Here is a 19,105-nt window from a genome sequence, read left to right as displayed (position 1 = left end):
ACGGCGGATTATTTTTTATTATTTGTGGGAACATGACAGAAACGACTGGACTACTTTGGGATGTCTCGATACCGGCTGTCCGTGGCTCGACTTCAAACTTGGAAGCTGGAAGTTTTGCCATGTTTTATGTTGTTTTACGATTTATTCTGTGGGTTAGCCTGTTTAACTTGGCGCTAGCATGTTGCACAACTAATGAGGTTCCTCCCACAGACTGAGTGGTATTGGACTAATTTTCTAATATGAAGGGACTGTCAAGAGAAACTCAGATGACTGTTTAAACATGCGGGGTGATTTCATTTTAGAAGCCATTACTAATTATGAACCTGAAAATGAGAATAATCTGCTTCTTTAAAGAAAAAACAGAAAGAACAAATCTCACCTCTGCATTCAGACTCTCTGAAGGTGGTTCAGCCTCAGTCTCTGTCCTCTGGTTCAAATGCCCCTGAAATGTCATCGCAGTGTTTATCAATGTTCCTTTGGATCTCTTCACTGAATAATATTCAAACCCTGGGTTTAAACTTAGTTGAAAACAGTGTTGTTCAGAGAGGCCATCACTGAAAATGCAGTATTGTGTTATGTGTACAGACATTTTGATACTTTTGATCATAACTTGATCCAGTTGGTCTAAAGTACGTCTTCATTTTCAAACAATATTTTTTTTAAATTTCACAAGTAATATAGTGACCTGGGGCCTCATTTATAAAACTTGCTTACGCACAAAACGGGGCTTGAAAGTTGCGTACGCAACTTCCTACGCAAAGGTTGTGATTTATAAAAATAAACTTAGCGTGAGAATGTGCGCACCGGTACGCCAACTTTGATGCTTGCGTACGAACATTTTGGAGACGGGGAAACTGGCGGTGCAGATGGTGAGGTGGTGAATTGAAGCCAGATCGATCTCATACATTTAATGTCATCACATATCAGACTTATAGACCCGCGTAATCATAAACACCCAAGTCTGCAGTGTTATAGATGTGTTCCTTTAGTGAGCCGTTAGGCCTACTACTGTATGCACAATGTTCATATATCATACTTCCATCTTCAAATGATACAGAGCGGTGGATGGCACTGATGGATTAGTAGTAATTCTGACAAGGTGTGTAACAATCATTCAATTTGCTGAGTAAGCATATAAATAGTACGGTAACACTCGTGCGTAATGCTGCACAATGGATGCGCTGGCACTGCTGGAAGATCACGCAAATGGTAGGACCAGGATGGAGAGAAATTTTAGGGACCACGGAGATTTGCTGGCCCATGATGATGACTGGCTAATAAGCCGATTTAGATTCCCTAGAGCGGTGCTGTTGGATCTATGTGCTGAACTGGGCCCAGTGTTAGATAGACCCACCCGCCGGAACCGCGCCATCCCGGCGCATATCCAGGTGCTGACCACTCTGGGGTTTCTGGCGACTGGCTCCTTTCAGTGGGAATTAGCCGACAGGCAAGTGTTTGATATGATTAATATTATATAATGTTACATTGTCTGTCTAAAGCCCCTTTTGGGTATGATATAATTCAGTTAAATTGTGTCCTTAGGTCTGGGATATTTGCAGCAATGTCCGGTTTCCCAAATATAATCGACGCAATTGACTGCACTCACATTGCTATAAGGGCTCAGAGTGAAAATGAATTTGCTTATGTGAATCGAAAAAAATGTGCATTCACTCAATGTACAAATTATTTGTACCTCGGACATGATCTTGACGAATGTAGTGGCACGGTGGTCTGGGTCAACACATGACTCATTCATCTTGACGCACAGTAGTGTAGGGATCTGTAATTTCTGCCACAGATCGCTCTGTGGCACTGGAACTATTCACTGCAGTGACGATGTGCCGCCACTCATTTTTTTTTTTTTTTTTTTTATTATTATTTATTTTTTTTATTTTATTCGCGACGCCACTACTGTGACCACCAAACAAAATATCCTTTCTGGCCTCCACCTCACCCACAAGCACCTCGATTTCAGTCTCCGTAAAATTTCTTTTTCTTTTCTCTGCCATGATCGAACGTAAAATGCCATTGATCAGCAGGCGTATTTATATGCAAAGCCATTCATGAGGTACTTCGCATTGACCATTCATGGTAAAATGTGGGTGTGTCGGAGGCGGGATGTGAGGTGAATCCACCTGCGCAATCTTCCAGGTGGAGTGTGATTTATAAAGGGAAAATTGCGTGCAGGTGTGAGTACGCACGTTTTATAAATCCGAATATTTTTTGGCGTACGCCATTTTCAGCTTTTGGGTGTACGCACACTTTTAGTATGGATTCTACGCAATGTTTTATAAATGAGGCCCCTGATCTTGTTTGTGTTACTTACATAGAACAAAATCTACACAAGACACTGTGGTTTCAGAGGCAGCTGGACACTAAACCCACTCATAGCCTTCATGCAGCGTGTCCAGCAGGTGTTGCTGGGTATGCTCACTCATGACTCTGTTTATTACCTGTGTATAGATGACGTAGTGCTGGATTTGGTCCTCAGTAACTGGGTTGTGCTCCAGAATGACATGCAGCCTCATAGACATCATACTGGTCAGCCAGTTGACCAGACTGGGGTTGACTTCTGCAGACATCCTCCTCTACACAAACACACACAGACGAGATACACAGTAACATATAGCTTTAGACTTGTATCATGGGAGTAAAGCATCATGCTGTTGGTGCAAATGATGTATACTAACAATACGATGGTTGATGACTGCAGTCAGAGCTCTCTGTTCTCCTCCCAGGCTGTACAGGTTAAGAGCCAGACACTCAAACAGACCCTGAGTGCACAGCAACAGCAGACGGGGACCAAACGTGTGATCTGCACGAAGAAAACACAAGACAGAAAACCACTCACACCTCCTCATTTTCACATCAGCGTGGTGTTACAGAACACAGAAGCACTGTGCCGACAAATGCTTACATGCCTATGGAATCCCATTATTAATACAATTAATAACAAATGACAGAATACCCTAATATATATATATAAAAAAATCAGCTTAAAAATTTTAAATTTGAGTTACAAATGGGTTCAATGTTCCCGTTCAGCATGAGTCAGAGTCTTAATTAGCCGGACACTGACTTTTTTGCTTTAATAAGCATTAATAAACATCTCCTACAGGATCCAACATGTGAGGACTCCAGCGCTGGAGTCTCCTAATTATAAGCACAGATGGGAGTTATTTTACAAGTCAAAGTCAATAAAAGGCTTTTCAACTCCCAGTCTGAGTAAGGACAGTTAGGACAGATTTCCTACACTGCGATGCTTAAATATGAGCCTAAAGGTTTGAAAGGGTGATACCATGACAACTGAAGGTGAAGGTGTTAAGTACCATCCTCTTGAGGCTCACTGTGCATTCAGCCTGTATTCAAAGTAACCAACTCCTGCTCAGTCACAGAGGAAGGGGAGTATTAAGCATTTTAAGGAGAGTCAGAGAAGCAGAGGATGATCAACAAGTACTGATCAGCCAATGACTTCCCCTCTGACTGAACTTACTGTTGCAGCGCAGGATATGAGAGGCCATCTGTGTGAACTGCCGTCTGAGGAAAAACAGGTTGGTCTGAACGATGTCCACTCCCTCTCGCACTGTCACTGTAGCCTAGACACAATACACAACTCACCTCTGTCCATCACCACATACCAAGCACAGAGCACAGTACATTAGGACTGTAGTCGTATGCATGAGGTTTGAGTGTGAAAGAGGTTGTCCTTACAAAGCTCTCAGCTATGTACTCCTCCAGTCCATCGATGAGGTCCTCGGCTGCTGTCTGCACAGAGGACAATATGTTTGAGTCTTTACTGTGGACCATTAATATGACATCAGACCCGAGAAACTCTGTTCGTGTGTGGACAGTCAACACTTTCTTTCTTGTGTTCTCGTCAATTAAGTGTAGTATAATGAACAATTTTCACTCTGTATGTCTTTAAATGATGTTAAGTTATGTACTTTAACTGAAAATTGGTAGAGGCCAATTATAACTTTTCAAAGCTTTCCAGTTTATACAGTATAACTTGTCGTTAAAGACTACAGAAAAAGCCTTTAAAATACAGTGCTTTGAGATGGTTTGCCTAAAAATGATACTCACATGTCCACATGTACACTGAAAGAGCTTTTGCTTGCACTAAACATTCCTCCTACTCATACTGGCCATTAAGGCTTCTTCATAAAAAGCTTCCATTGGCAGAAATGGGGGACAAAATCCACAGTCCTCATTCTGTGAAAAAATACATTCCAAAGTTTATTTGAAGCCAATGTGAGGCTTCATCAGTCTGAGTTAAATTAAAGTGGGTTTCTTGCAAAGTATCCCCATTTCTGTTTCTCCAGTGTTTCCATGTTGAACTGCAGCCTTTTAGACTAAAATTTTGGACTAAACAGTGTGACTTCGAAGGATATCCTCTTGATTCTCTTGAGAATCACATTAGCTTCAGTGAAAGTTTGTCACGTATTTGCTGCACAGAATGACTGTGGACTGTGGATATTGTCTTGGATTAAAGGATCTCTTTAGGTCGTATATGAACAGGTGGAATGATTACAAGAAGTGAAACCTGTTCAAGTGTACAAATGACTACTGATTTGAGACAGACTTAAAAAATAATTTAACGTAATTTACATGAGTTGTGCTTATTAATTTTGGCTACTTAATCAGAATATGATGTAGTTTCATTTGAACTCATCAGAGTGGGTGCCTTTTTTCTTGTGGCTAAATTTTTTGCCAAATCCCTGAGGGAGTTTTCATATCCCATCATATTCATAGCTGCTGAGCTATTAGCTCCCTCATCACAAAATGTGCCTGCATTGTCTCTGTCAGAATGTGGTCTTGTGAAAGCTGCTTGTTGAGCATCCAAACTCCGCTGAAGAGTTAACTTTATTCAAATGCACCTGTCCTTGCAGTGCATCCAGTTTAGCATGCTTCAATCTGCAATAACATTTGAGACTGGCCTTTTTCATCCCTGTGAGTGCATCCCTATAAACTGGGCACACAGGCTTGCTTTTTACTTCAACAAAAAAATAAATAAAAATAAGAAATAAAATAATGATTTGTCCATTTCTCTTGGAAATGCTGCATCTTCTTTCCTTCACAGTCACCACGATGCATGTTGTCATGTTGTCATTCCTGTGCACTTGTCCCTACAATAATTCTTCTCTCTCTCTCCCTCTGCTCCTAGACGGAGCACACGGAGGCGGGGTGATCGGCTCGGCAGCAGGCTGATCACACTGACCTGCCTCTCATCATGTAATCAAGCCGGCTACTTAAGCCGGCTCCAAACCTGCTCCTGCGCCGGAGTATTGCCTAAGCTTCTCGTGTGCCTCGCTCTCAAGCCGACCTCCTGCCTCTCATGATCGACATATCGATATACATTTCCTTGGACGCTTTCTGTTCTTTGTAAGTGTTTTCGTCTTTTGTTACTTTGTGACTCTTATTTGCTACTTTTCCCGTTGAGGTGATTTTCAGTTGTTCTTTCCTCTTGAAGAGTGTTTTTCCCGTTAAGGTGATTTTTTGTTGGTTTTTCGCGTGCCCGCGTTTTCCCGTGAAGGTGATTTTCTGTTAGTACTTTGTTGAACAATAAACTTGTATTTTTGGTACTCTGCATCTGGGTCCTGACCTTTCCTCACTGGTCCGTGACACATGTCATGTAACTGCCGCATGCATGTTGCATTCATAGATCTGGCAAGATGTGTTAGTCTACAATTTCATGCCATTTTCTTTTATTACAGAAAAAACAAATTGTTTTGGAGTTGCTTTGTTTTTTATGAATTGCTCCTTGGTCTCACAGGCTGCATACGGCCTGCAGGCTGGATGTTCCCAGTCCTGCGCTATACCAAGGTATTGAGGTATTGAACCTGAATAGCTGATAGCATTATATAAAAGGCAAAACTAGTACATCAAAATGCAAATGCATGACATATACACACACATCCAGCTGTTAATAAACAGCCCACTGCTCTGTGTTAACACAAACAGCACTGTGAGCAAGTGAACTGAACAGCACCACAAATAACTATATCTGTTAATAATATCCACATCTATACAGCTGCTCTGGGTTAAAAACACCCTCTACGTCAGCAACATTTCTCAGGTACCTGATGTCTTACATTCAGGTCAAAATGGTATGTGTATGATAATGCTGTATACTACCCTGTTGACCCGTACTGAAAACCATCATTGATGCCATTACAGCCTAACTAAAAGGAATAAAACACATCACGTAATAAGGAGCTCTCTCTGCAGCACTTACAGCTATGTTGGCATCAGTGGGCTCTCTGCCCTGGAGGTAGTGTTCAGTGAAGAAGTCAGTGAGTTGGGGCTGGATGCGGCTCAGAGGTTGGGCGTTCCCATGAAGCAACAGCACCATGTCCACCATCGAGAAGCTCCGACACACCAGGGACAGCAGGTCCCCAAAGAACCCTGCAGTAAACTTCGGTTAGAATTCATTCTGGTATTTTGGCCTGAGTCCAGCACATCAAATTGAAAGTCGGATAGTGGACATGAGGGTAGTGTTGACTAAAACCTGCAGTTACATTCATTCCTACTTTGTGACTCACCCACAGCATCTCCGGAGCCAGGAGTGAATAAGTTGCTGGTCTGGGACAGTCTCTGGATGAACTGGGCAATGCTCTCTCCATTGCCCTGCTGGGGCCCTAGAGAGCTCATCATGGTGGACAGGACTCCCTGCACGATGCCGGTGAACAACTCTGTGCTCAGGGAGTCTCCACCTGCACCACTGCCGGCTTGAGGCGGGGCAGGACCGGTGGACTGAGGGGGGACCACAGAGCCGTGGTCACTGACAGGTGGCTGGGCAGAAACAACAAACACCTTGGATCAACAACTCAATATGTACAAAGCTCTGTTCAGCTGCAAACAACCCAACACACATCAAGGGTATTTCTGCATATAAGGATATTTTGAGTCAAAGAAAAAAGACCTCTTGAAAAGAAATATATATTGTGTGTGGGTGTGGTTCTTCCACATTACACCACTCCTCCACCCCCTGGACTGGCAACCAATGGCTGCTCAAATCCGACTGAAGACACTGGCACCTGACTGTGCTGCAAATAGTTCAGGGCCATCCTACAACCAGCTTGTCTATTTTGGCCCTGAAGACAGGGGAGTCAGCAAAGACCCATCTGGAATCAGGAGAAAACCTGCCACCATATTTTGTCTTTCTACAGCACTATAGGAACTCACCGGTGTGAAGTCTGACATGCTCTGGAAAAAGCTGGGCACTACTGGCAGTGTCACAGTGACGGAGGGAGCTGGTCTAGAGCCAGGACCCCCTGGCCCAGCTCCCCCTCCCAGCAGAGAGCCCAGGAGCTGGGCCAGATTTCCCTCAGCACTGCCCTCCACTGGCTGGCCCATGGAGGTAGTGCTGGTGGTGTGAGTGGATGTTTGTCCAGAGGTGTTGGCAGAGGGAGGGGGAGGGGACATGGTGGAGGAATCAGATGAGGAAGAGGTAGAGAAGGAGGACCGAGTGCTGGTTGAAGAGGAGGTCGTCATGGGATCACCTGGAGCAGTTAGGAAAACAGGAAAAAAATAGGACTGCACCCCCAAACACAAGAAAAGCAGTCAAGAAATGCACAGACTTTAAACTAAACAGCGTTAAACAAACACAGGAGGGCAAACAGGAGACCCAGATTTTTGAAAAAAGAGTTGAAACCAATTTTCAAGCAGCTTCCAAAATGTGCACTGCAACAGGAAACTGATTAGTGCAGGTTACAGAAAATAATGACTGTTTATGATATTGACAGCTCAGAAACTGCAATCCAATAAGATTCTTTAATAAGAAGCATCAATACAATCATTAGAAGATGAGTTAATGAGAACTGGCTCACAAACACAATTATGCACTGTTCAACCAGTGTGAATGCATCGACCTGCAGGGATGGCACAAAGCATTTTATGACAGTACTTCAGTTTGTTAGCTATTCTAATGCTAAAAAAGAGTTGGCACAGACCTGACTGGCCCGGCATCAGGAGCTGTCCAACCAGACCACTGATCATCTGGGTGAGAGAGGAGGGAGCCAGAGGTGTGCCCTGCCCACAGAGGAGTGAAGGAGGAAGAGGTAAACAAGCAGCTCCACGCTTACTGCACAACACATTGTACATAACGTATTATTCAACACGTGTGTTCGAACTGTAATGATTTGCGGGTTATCGATTACTCTTTACTCTGGCAACTTTCATTTTCAAGTCATGATTTAAACTTAAAAAACAAAAAGGTCTCTTGTTTAAGTTTCTCAAATGTGAAAATGTGTTTCTTTTCCTTGTTTTAACATTATAGTAAATTTAATATTACTGTGTTTTTGAATGTTGGTCAGACAAGATGAGACTTTGGCTCTAGGAAATTTTGATGGGCATTTTAAAATCTTTTCTAATGTTATTATGATCAAACAATTCATCGATGAATCAAGAAAATAACTCAAATTATTTATTTATGAAAATAATAAATAAATCTCTATCTTCTCTGTGTTAGCGTTACCTGTCCTGGCTGCTGGCCCGCTGTGGGTACTGTGGCTCTCAGGTTGATGGTGGTTCCCCTTGTTCCCACTGACTGAGGGATGCGGGGGGAGAAGGATGGTCTGGTGATGACAACTCTGGCTTGGGCAGGGTGGGGGGGCTGTGGAGGAGCAGCTCCCTCAGCATTGGGTGTTGAACCAGGGCCAGAAACCATCTGTGCTGAGTGGTTCGCTGAGGCTGCGGCGGCCATGGCAGCGGCTTGGTGGGAGATCTGGTGCACAATGGCCTGCATGAACTCAGGGGGCAGTCCTGGGAAGTGGACAGGTGTCAGTCCTGGACAGAGAGACAAGTCTCCAAATAATTTATTTATGGCATCTTTACAGAAACAAGCTACAGCAACAAACTACCCAATGACAGAGCAGCACTCACCAGGCTGTCCGGGCCCTGCAGCATTTGGCTGTCCTGGAACCTGAGATCCAGCAGCTGACTCACCTGTTCAACACAATAAGAGCAGAAATCCATCAGCTTCACAGTGAGAGTAGAGGAGGGATGGCGGTGAGACAGGGTGGGGCCACGCTCGTCAAACAGAACAAGAAAGGGCTGCTTCGGAACGCTGCTTCAAAGATGATACACATTTACACTGTAAAATCAAACATCTACTTTTTCACTTAATGCACTGACCTACTTCTCAAGGTTTTTGTATTTGTCATTATACAACCCTGATTCCAAAAAAGCTGGGATGCTTATTCTCCAACTGCATCCTCTCCAGGCTCTCAGGCTTGCTGTTTCCTGGCGCGTCACAGACACACTGACTGGACGATGGGAGGTAGACTGATTCTGGAGTTGTCAAAGAGTCACAAAGCTTGTCTGTTAGACGCAACAGGCGGAACTTGGGTTTATGTTATGTTTGCTTCCTGGGATTCCGAAGAGGAGCTTTCTCTTGAGATAAGGACTCATTCCTTAGTAGTTTAGCTGTGGGTACTGTATCAAGCACTGACTGCCTCCTTGGTGAAGGTCTCATTTTCTAGTTCAGTATTCAGTTATCATTATGGATTTTCCATGTTGTCTTCAGAGTCTGTTACCACTTCAGCTTCATTTCTAACATTGACAGAGAGAGCTGGAAGCAGACCAGAGCTTCTGGAGGGATAAACACCCGGGGTCACAACTGAACAATCTGGAGTCTGGTGAGTGCTCAATCAAAGGCTGACCTGAAAACAAAGACAGCATCAGTGCCTGCCGGCTCTCTAGCTTACAGCTAATGTACAACATTCTGGCTGTTTGGTGTGAGTCAAAAGGCGATGACATTCAGTATCGCCCTATGTGACAATGCTGCAAATGTATTCAATTCATGACGTTTAATATTATGAGGGCCACAATGGGCTACACAAAATAAATCATGACACTACAAAAGAGAGAGTTCAACCTCTGCTCTAGAATTGCTGCTCGTGCATGGTTCCCTGGGGACACTGTTTCATATCATCAATGAAGAGCTGACGATTAAGCCAGTGGTGTCATTTTGTCTTCTCTCTGTCGTTATTGTCACACATGTTAAATATTTTTAGATATATTAAATTCTGATAAATGTCACCAATAAACCAAATAAAAATCAATTAATTAATGGATAAGGATAAGGTAAGGATACATCAATGGATTGGCAATAAATGTATTATGTATTTATTCATGTCACAAACAATTTCTATCTGCTCTTGCAGATGATCTGCACTCAGTCAGAACTGTCTTCATCTCAGTACGTTAACACATTCCTCTCCATGTCATCTATAATTCTCATTGAAATACAGGTTATTTTGGCCGTTTCAGATAAATCATAGATGCCCATGTGACCTTGGCTATACTCACATTTACCATCAGGCTCTATGATGATATGGCAGCACACATACCATCAATGTTCATCTGCATCATGACTACAGGCTCCATGGTCTGGTGGGTGATCCGGATCACGCGGGGTCCTCCCTGTCCTTGTTGAGGAGTGGTCCCATTTGGTTGAAGAGTGGGAGTCTGGCCTGCCGCCTGCTGATCTGATTGGCCAGCACTCTGAGAAGACTGTCGCTGTCCTTCAGCTACAGGTCTTCCATTTGATGTCATGGTCACTGTTGTCCCTAAGTTTATCTGGAGGAAAGAGACATCCCTTCAAGGTCCAGCATGAACTCAGGTACAGTCTGACAGTATAACTGTCAGTGGTGTACAAAGCTGTCTAAAGGCTTCTGATAAATTCTCCTTGATTGTCAAATGAATGTTGACATTTCAGATATCAATCGTAACAATCGTTTCACACAATTCAACTTGAGGCAAGGTGGACAAAAGAGAAGCATATTGGTATGCAAATACTGTCTGAAAAAAATGAATTTATGTATTCATAGTCAACACAATGTGAGAAGAGACACAAGACAAAGCCACCATGTGACATACCAAGAGTTAAAGTAAGATTTTATGAAGACATTTTGCTTAGAGATATATTATTTAAGCAGCTAATAAATATAGGAACTGATGCATTGCTGGAACGGGCTTTTCTTTCAAAGTAATTCCTCAGGAAATAAACAACTGCTTCTACGCTCAACTAACTCAACTCAAACTGTCCCTACTTTCCATATAATTAATAACAAATTAGATTATTCTATTCAGGAAACTTCATAGTAAATTGTTTGATAAATGATCACAGTTAGGAGCACCTGAAATTAGAGCCCACATTAATGTTTCACAGATTTCAAGCATCAGATACATGTCTCATCAACTGTTCAGAGGAGACTGAATCAGGCCTCCATGGCCGAACTTCTGCAGAGAAACCACCACTGAGATAGACCAAGAAACAGAAGGAATGTACTTAAGACCAGAAAATCTGTATTTTGGTCTGATGACTTCAAATTTGAGGTTTTTGGTTCCAACTGCTGTGTCTTCGTGAGACACCTTGAGGCGAACAGATGGTATCTGCATGCATGGGTCCCACTGTGAAGGACTGAGGAGGAGGTGTGTTGGTGTGAGGGTGCAGCCTTCTGCAAACCCAAAACACACCTCACAGGCTATGTGAGGGCTATCTGACCAAGCCAGAGAGTGACGGAGTGCTGCATTAGGACCTGGTCTCCACAGTCACCCAACCTAAATGCAAGTGATCTGGTTTGGGAAGAGCTGGAGCACAGACTGAAGGAAAAGAAGCCAACAAGTGCTCAGTATATATGGGAAACCTTCAGGACTGATGGAAAAGCTTTCCAGGTGACATGAAGCTGGCTGAGAAAATGCCAAGAATGTGCAAAGCTGTCATCAAAGCAAAAGGTGGCTACTACATATTTAGCTTTGTTTACACTGACTACATAATTCCACGTGTCAATTCATAGTTTTGTTGTCTTAAGTATTAATCGATGATGGAGAAAATGTTAAAAATAAAGATGAAACATTGAACGAGAAGTCCAAACTTTTGACTGGTAGTGTAGGTGTTTTGGTTTGTTTTTTTTTTTTGTCTTTTTTTAGGATGGCGAAGACATGACGCGCCCTATTCTGTCTTTGATTGGCTTACTCCAACATTCTTACCCTAACCAGTCACTCCTCATGCCTAAAACTAAGCGAACCAAGTAATGAAGGCAAGAGGTACGTAGCAGAGTGAGGCAAGTCATGAATTTGCCACCCTGGGAAAAAATAGCCGGGGCACCACTGCACTCAGCGCTGTTTCCGTTTCGCAAGTGACTGTGTGAACTGGTGACTTTCAACCCAGTGCGTCCGTGGTTGCCATGGATATATGACAGTTACCTGTGGTTACTCGCTGTGATGGAAGCTGTTGAAAACACAATGTTCAATATGCAGCACATTCATCCGGTCCTTTGTTTTAAAATTATGGAAATTAAATGTCAAAAAAACAAGCATTCATCTTTCTTACTTTTAATGTGAGAGAAAAAATCTAGGTAACCAGAGCAGCTTACATTCAACACTTTTATGCAGGTAAACTGGTAGAATATGGGCCACTTTCTGATTGAGGATAACAGTATCAAAAAAACTTTAAGCTGCAGTTTGTTTCCCACAGTACAGGAACATGATGAGAGGTGAGTGAGTCTTACTGAGCACAATTTAACCTATGCATAGACATTAAAAGCAGATGAGTATATGTTAAAAAAACAAAACAAAATGGCTTTTAGGAGGACAGGTACATGTTCGGATGGTGGTTTAAACAGCTGCCGGCACTGCAAGCAACGATTCAGCCAAAAGTCACCAGTTAACATGGTCACTGTGCCGACCAGCAGGAGGCGATGATGCCTGCATTAGAGAGACCTGAGGAGAGAGGTCTGAGGTACTGCAGTGGGATCTGCTTGCACAAAACAGCCATTTTGCACGGAAGCATGGAATATGCCAAAGCCAGTCACTATCATGAAGCCAACAATGGTTCCCCAGCCACTCTGCATTTTTGAAATTAACCATGTAACTACTCCAGAGTCCAACAAGTTTCAAAATATGGAAATGTAGAATGTATAAATTGTTAAGCTGTCAAAACTGAGTAAAAATGATGTTCAGACATTCCCTTTAAAAAAACCCCACATAGGTTCAAACCATTTGAATCTCTATTTTTGGCCATTACAAACGAGAGGGAAAACCAAGACAACAAGAATACATGCTACTTTTATATCATAACATCTGTTAACAGATCTACATACCTCCAAATTTCAAACGGCACAGACAGAATAACGTCATATTCTGTGTTGATGAATTATGTGCTTGTTTCAGCTTGATCAACATTTCATTTTCAATCAATGAAAGGGACATTGTGTGTGCAGCTGCACAGGTCCATGCATCCTGGAAGACAGGAGGAATTCTGCTTGCATATTATCTGATTATGGACCCTATTTTCCCATGTTTTTGTATCCAAGTGACTAATGGAGACAACATTTTTTTAAGGTTTTTTCAGTATTGACCAAGAGCTCAGCAGCCAGCAACCATGAAAAGGGCTGCAACGTAATCCCTGCAGGTGTTTGCACACCATCAATGTACATCCACTAAAAGTGTTTGTTTTTGTCACTGACACACTCAGATTGTTATAGTACGTGTCTCACAACATTATGGAAAGGATCTATACAGAGATACATTTTTTTAAAAGAGTAAGATCCATTTTGTTATTTATTATTTGTTGTTTATATCACTCTGGCCAAAGCCACCAGACTCCATTCAAAGAAACAGTAATTTTATTGTTGTAAAACACAAACATAATAAAACTCAACAAAACCTCCTTGGTTCATCTTTTCACTGTTCCAACAATCATTGCCGACTCTGTTTTGGATGAAACAAACTCTTAATTCACCAGTTTGAGAGAGGAGCAAGAGAGAGGAGGGGCATCAGAGAAGTGGTGAGGGAAGCAGCACTGGTGCAGGAATATTTCATATTTTCACATCTAACTTAGGAATTATTTTCACAGGACATGTTATGACAGGAAAGACTTAAATATCTTGACTTCAACAGATTTTCTTGGTTAAAAACAAAACAGTAATGACTGTCAGGGGTCACAAAACCAGTTTCTATTGTCCAACAGAAACTGGTTTTGTGACCCCTCACCATCATGCAGTGCTTTCAATGTGGCAATGCTTCTCCCACTACCCTTCCCTCCATGCTCTGATGAAGGCCACAAGGCCAGAAAGTTAGCATGTTTGTTGACAAGACCTGAATAAATTGATGAAATTAAGATTTGTCAACTTTGTTTCCAATATCTCTGTGTGCTACTTTTTCACCTTTGGATAGTCAACGTTGACAAAAAACAAAAAACAAAAAACAATACTCTGTACCTGTGGGCTCGAGCTGTTTCTACCTGAATTAAAGCTATTTTGTTATCACTGTATCTCTGAACACAAAAGCACTTCTCCACAGCTGGTCATGAATTATTTCCCACAGAAGTGAAGAGGGTGTGGACTTACTGGAATGGGCATGTGTGGTAGACCAGCCTGGAAGAGGACCGGGTGGGTGTAGTGGGCCATGGGGCGGACCACATACAGGTGACGTGGAGGAGAGGTTGCTAAATTACAACGAAGGTCACCGAGGACAACTAAGGTGTTGCCAAGCAGACGCAGAGCATCTCCGACCAGGTTGAGAACACGCTGATCCTCCTCTCTTTCCTGGGTCTGCAAATGAAGACAGACTTAGACAGCTGTGGACAAATATGACAGCAGGAGCCACTTCTTTGTTGGAGCCTTTCAAATGTTTTACCTTGTTTCAGAACACAGAACATACTTGATGATTTATCTCCTCTGAGAGCCTCACCAGTACAAGGTATAAACATGTCCTGAGGGTGGAGTTTGAGGAAAGGTTATGGAGTCATAGCAATCCATCTATTAGATAAAAGTATTTCAAGTGTATAAGTGAAACTTCTGGAATGATAACAACACTAGAGAAAAGGTCAAAAGTGTATAAATAGTTAGGCATCCACTGAGGACCAGAATATTTCAGTAAACATCATGGCAATGTCCAGTAATATTCATGTCATACTAGAAGAGAGAACGATATAAATGTATTTAGTAAATCTGAACTTTTATCTGATAATATACTGTAGTGTTTACCTTTCACTGACAATCATACCACTGGTAGATATCACACACAGGATGAATAACAAAAGTTGTTGAAAACTGTTTCATGTCACTGTTTTTTGAAACAACTTCTGATGGTTACTACTGTAGTGACTGTGGACAGGCACAGCACACAAGTTCACTTAGAAACATACTAGACGAGCGCTCAGTAAAGACTGAGCTGTGCCCCTGATGCAAGTCAAATACAAAATGTAGGCAGGTTGTTCTGTAAGTGTGGGTACATCCAAATTCCCTTGACATTCCCATCCACATGTTGATCACATCTCAGTCCCTCCCACTGAAGGCTTGAGGAGAAATGCAGGAAATGATGTGTTATGTGTCTGTTATTTGACCTCTTTGGTATAAAACTGTGATGATCTGATTTGGTTTCAGATGAGGCCAGTAAACTGTGGTGTCCACTCAATGACTGGATCAATGACAAGATTTCCAATAAATGGTGTGTGTGTCTGGCCCAAACAAGACTTAAGCAAAGGCTGGTCTGGTATATATTCACTCATGTCTCCTCAAATATCCTTCTCTGGTCCTCTAAGCAGAAATAAGAGCTTTTGAACAACCTTCATGATGGCAGACCAGAATGATTTTTTAGATAAGCAAGGAGTGTAAAAAAATGTTAAAATAAGGGAAGCGGTACATACTCTATGTAGTGTATTGTCACAAGAGAAATGACCAAATACAGGAGACTCAAAGGCGCGCTGTTGATGGACACTATTTTCCCACAATGCAATGGACATATGGAATGAAGGAGCTGGTCATAGGAAAAAAATCACAACTAATTGTGGAGGGTAGTGAAACAGCTCCAGGAGCAGTTTGTAAAACCATTTCCTGTTACTATAAACCTAATTTTAGGAATTAATTATATTGATTTCTTGCGCAAAAAGTATCCTATAAAGATTAGTATGTGGGACTGTACACAGTAAGTATGTGGCATGAAATAGGGACACAGCACACGACTTGAAGCCACGGAGTGATAAAACATTCAGGTCTTTTTCCTCTAACTCCTTTTCAGTGTGCCGATAACAGCAATGGAGGTTTTTCTGTTAAACTGTGTAAATATTTGCCATTATTGACGTCAGTAAACAAGTTCCATGTCTGGATGTGCTCCTTCACTTTTTTTCTTCGGAGCTATACTGTGATGTGATTTGTTGTTGTTGTTTCCTGCATTATGCAGTTGCACTCCCTTCTTACATTGTTGTTGTAGTCTGCTGAAGTGGCTGCTCCGAGAATTGAGTGGGTCCTCTCTATGTAGGGACGTAACATCTCCTCCACCCTCCTGACCTCAGAGAGAACCTCCACAAACTCTGCTGGACTTGGATGACTGAGGACAAATGGAGGACAGGAGGAGTCAGCACAACAAAGACCCTGCTGATGAACACTGTGTTGGTCTGTGAAACTGGTGATGGGTCATAGCTATGATTACAATCATGATGTATGATGTCTGGATCCATTACCATACAAGTATTCTACAGAACTCCTACAGATGGTACATGCTTAAAATGATTACAACGTCCTTAAATTTTTTTAATGTATCATATTCCAGGTAGCAAATCAACAGAAACCGTAATAATGTCCACACTTGTTTCCTGTTGTGGATAGACTGACAAACCCCACAGCATCATCCCTCCTGAGCTGCTATCCAACAAGTCATGCAATGATTTTGCAGCCTTTTTTAGAGATAAAATTTCAAGGATAAGACAAACAGTGTGCAGCTCCAGCTCAGGCAAAATGATAAGTCCATCTGTGCCTTCTTGTTCTCCAGTTAATCGAGCACATTTTAACCTTCTAGATCATTCAAGGCTGACAGAAACTGTATCACAGTTAAAATCCACAACATGCTGCCTTGATACTCTGCCAACAAACTTTTTTAAAAATGTCTTTAATTGCATAGCTCCAGATGTGCTGCAGATAATAAATAATTCTCTTCAGTCTGGTCACTTTCCCCAGTCCCTGAAAACTGCAGTAACAAAACCTCTCCTAAAAAAGACTAATCTGGATGCTTCAGTGATAAGTAACTACAGGCCAATATCAAATCTTCCCTTTCTAGGAAAAATTATTGAAAGGGTTGTTTTTCAACAAACACATGCTTTCATGATGCAGAACAATCTTTTTAATGTATTTCAGTCTGGATTTCGTCCACACCACAGCACTGAGACTGTACTTATCAAAGTTTTAAATGACATACATCTGAATAATGATGCTTCCAAAACCTCAGTCTTAGTATTATTAGATCTCAGTGCTGCCTTTGATACAGTTGATCATGACATACTTCTTGACAGACTGGAAAAGTGGGTGGGACTTACTGGCACTGTACTACACTGGTTCAAATCTTATTTACAAGATAGAGACTACTTTGTGTCAATTGGTGAGCACGTGTCTGAACGACAAAAGATGATGTGTGGGGTGCCACAAGGGTCCATTCTTGGACCACTTCTTTTCAATATCTACATGTTGCCCTAGCTCAGATTATGGGGCATCATAATATTTCTTATTATACTTATGCAGATGATACACAACTTTATATTTCTGTGTCATCACATGACTACAGTCCCTTACTTTCACTGAGTGAGTGTATTCATCAAATCAATGAGTGGATGTGCCAGAATTTTCTTCAGCTTAATGCAGATAAGACAGAAGTGATTGTATTTGGCCCCAAAAATGAAAGGTCAAAGATCAGTGGTCACCTTAATGCCATGTCACTGACAACAACAGATAAAGCCAGAAATCTTGGTGTAATTATTGATTCTGACCTGAATTTTAACAACCATTTAAAGCTCATTACCAAATCAGCCTACTACCACCTGAAAAATATAACCAGAATTAAGGGATGTCTGTCCAGAGAAGACATGGAAAAACTGGTTCATGCATTTATTTTCAGTAGGTTGGACTATTGCAATGGAGTCTTTACTGGCCTAAACAAAAAATCAATTAGGCAACTACAGCTGATTCAAAATGCTGCTGCACGAGTCCTTACAAACACCAGAAAAATGGACCATATCACACCAGTCCTCAGATCACTACATTGGCTTCCTGTGAGTCAAAGAATAAACTTTAAAATCTTACTGTTGGTCTACAAAGCATTAAATGGTCTAGGACCAAAATATATTGTAGATTTATTAACTCCATATGAAGTATCCAGACCTCTCAGGTCATCAGGGACAGGTCTATTGTGTGTTCCCAGAATGAGAACCAAACAAAGTGAAGCAGCTTTCAGTTATTATGCTCCTCACCTGTGAAACACTCTCCCTGCACACCTGAGGTCTGCACCAACTGTCAGCTCATTTAAATCAGGGTTGAAAACATTATTATTTGCTACAGCTTTTACTTAAAGTAAATATATTTGCTCAATGACTTGAATCATTCTAAATGCTAAATTATTGTCTTTACTGGCTGCTTCTGTTTCTTTAATTTTCCTTTAATTGTGCTAAATTTGCCTTGCCTTGCCTTGCCAAATATTGAGATGATCAACATAAGGGGAAAAGTTTTCCTCTTGTTGAACCTGATTCACAAAATTTGGGATGCTGTGCAAAACATAAATCAAACAGAATGTGATCATTTGCTAATCCCTCCTGACATATAAGCAACTGAAACAGCACAAAGGCAAAATATTTGATGTTTTACATCATCAACTTCACTGATTTTTGTAAATATATGCTTATTCTGAAAGTTGGGACAGGAGCAACAACAGGCTGGGAAGGTTCTGGAATGCTCAACAAACACTATATAATGGGTGGTCTTGACCCACCATGACAACATGTGCATGAAGCTGCGATGACTGACACGGTACAGCCACAGCCACAGACCACAGACAATCCTTGGAGTGTCCTATTGGCTGAATTCATTGCTTGGGGGAGGGCACTGTGAGTGTACATGATTGTAGTTCTTGTTTCACAACACTGAGGAAACACTGCAGTCTGCTCTGAGAAATCACACTTTAGACTCTGCTTAAAGTTAGTTTTAGCTTCTTATACAAAGATTTTAGGTCCTGCATTTTAACTGTGACTTTTCCACTTATGTCAAAGTATATAATAATTTCTAAACCCATTTCTTAGAAGTTTTATACCCAGACTAATGTATAAAACTTACTTCTT

At 41.7% G+C, this 19,105-nt stretch overlaps 1 protein-coding gene across 4 annotated transcripts in view; it reads right to left on the bottom strand.

Moving 5' to 3' along the window:
* The window catches only part of LOC143335131 (large proline-rich protein BAG6-like), a 28,531-nt gene that overhangs the window by 4,937 nt on the left and 4,489 nt on the right, over positions 1-19,105 (bottom strand). Inside the window, exons 8-21 of one of the 4 annotated variants that reach the window (XM_076754313.1) lie at positions 16,206-16,335; positions 14,355-14,558; positions 10,353-10,581; positions 8,884-8,946; positions 8,477-8,787; positions 7,953-8,031; positions 7,186-7,502; positions 6,543-6,792; positions 6,236-6,405; positions 3,712-3,765; positions 3,494-3,596; positions 2,691-2,815; positions 2,454-2,588; positions 380-442 (exon numbers count right to left, since the gene is read on the bottom strand). In XM_076754313.1, coding sequence (XP_076610428.1) covers positions 380-442; positions 2,454-2,588; positions 2,691-2,815; positions 3,494-3,596; positions 3,712-3,765; positions 6,236-6,405; positions 6,543-6,792; positions 7,186-7,502; positions 7,953-8,031; positions 8,477-8,787; positions 8,884-8,946; positions 10,353-10,581; positions 14,355-14,558; positions 16,206-16,335 — 2,233 coding nt within the window. The remainder of the gene's footprint in view (positions 1-379; positions 443-2,453; positions 2,589-2,690; positions 2,816-3,493; positions 3,597-3,711; positions 3,766-6,235; positions 6,406-6,542; positions 6,793-7,185; positions 7,503-7,952; positions 8,032-8,476; positions 8,788-8,883; positions 8,947-10,352; positions 10,582-14,354; positions 14,559-16,205; positions 16,336-19,105) is intronic. The other 3 variants (XM_076754314.1, XM_076754315.1, XM_076754316.1) reach the window with 3 other exon arrangements.

The sequence above is a fragment of the Chaetodon auriga genome, chromosome 17 (assembly GCF_051107435.1).
Source record: "Chaetodon auriga isolate fChaAug3 chromosome 17, fChaAug3.hap1, whole genome shotgun sequence".
Classification (NCBI taxonomy): domain Eukaryota; kingdom Metazoa; phylum Chordata; class Actinopteri; order Chaetodontiformes; family Chaetodontidae; genus Chaetodon; species Chaetodon auriga.
Note: the sequence above shows the minus strand (reverse complement) of the source record. Positions and strands in the feature narration are given on the sequence as shown.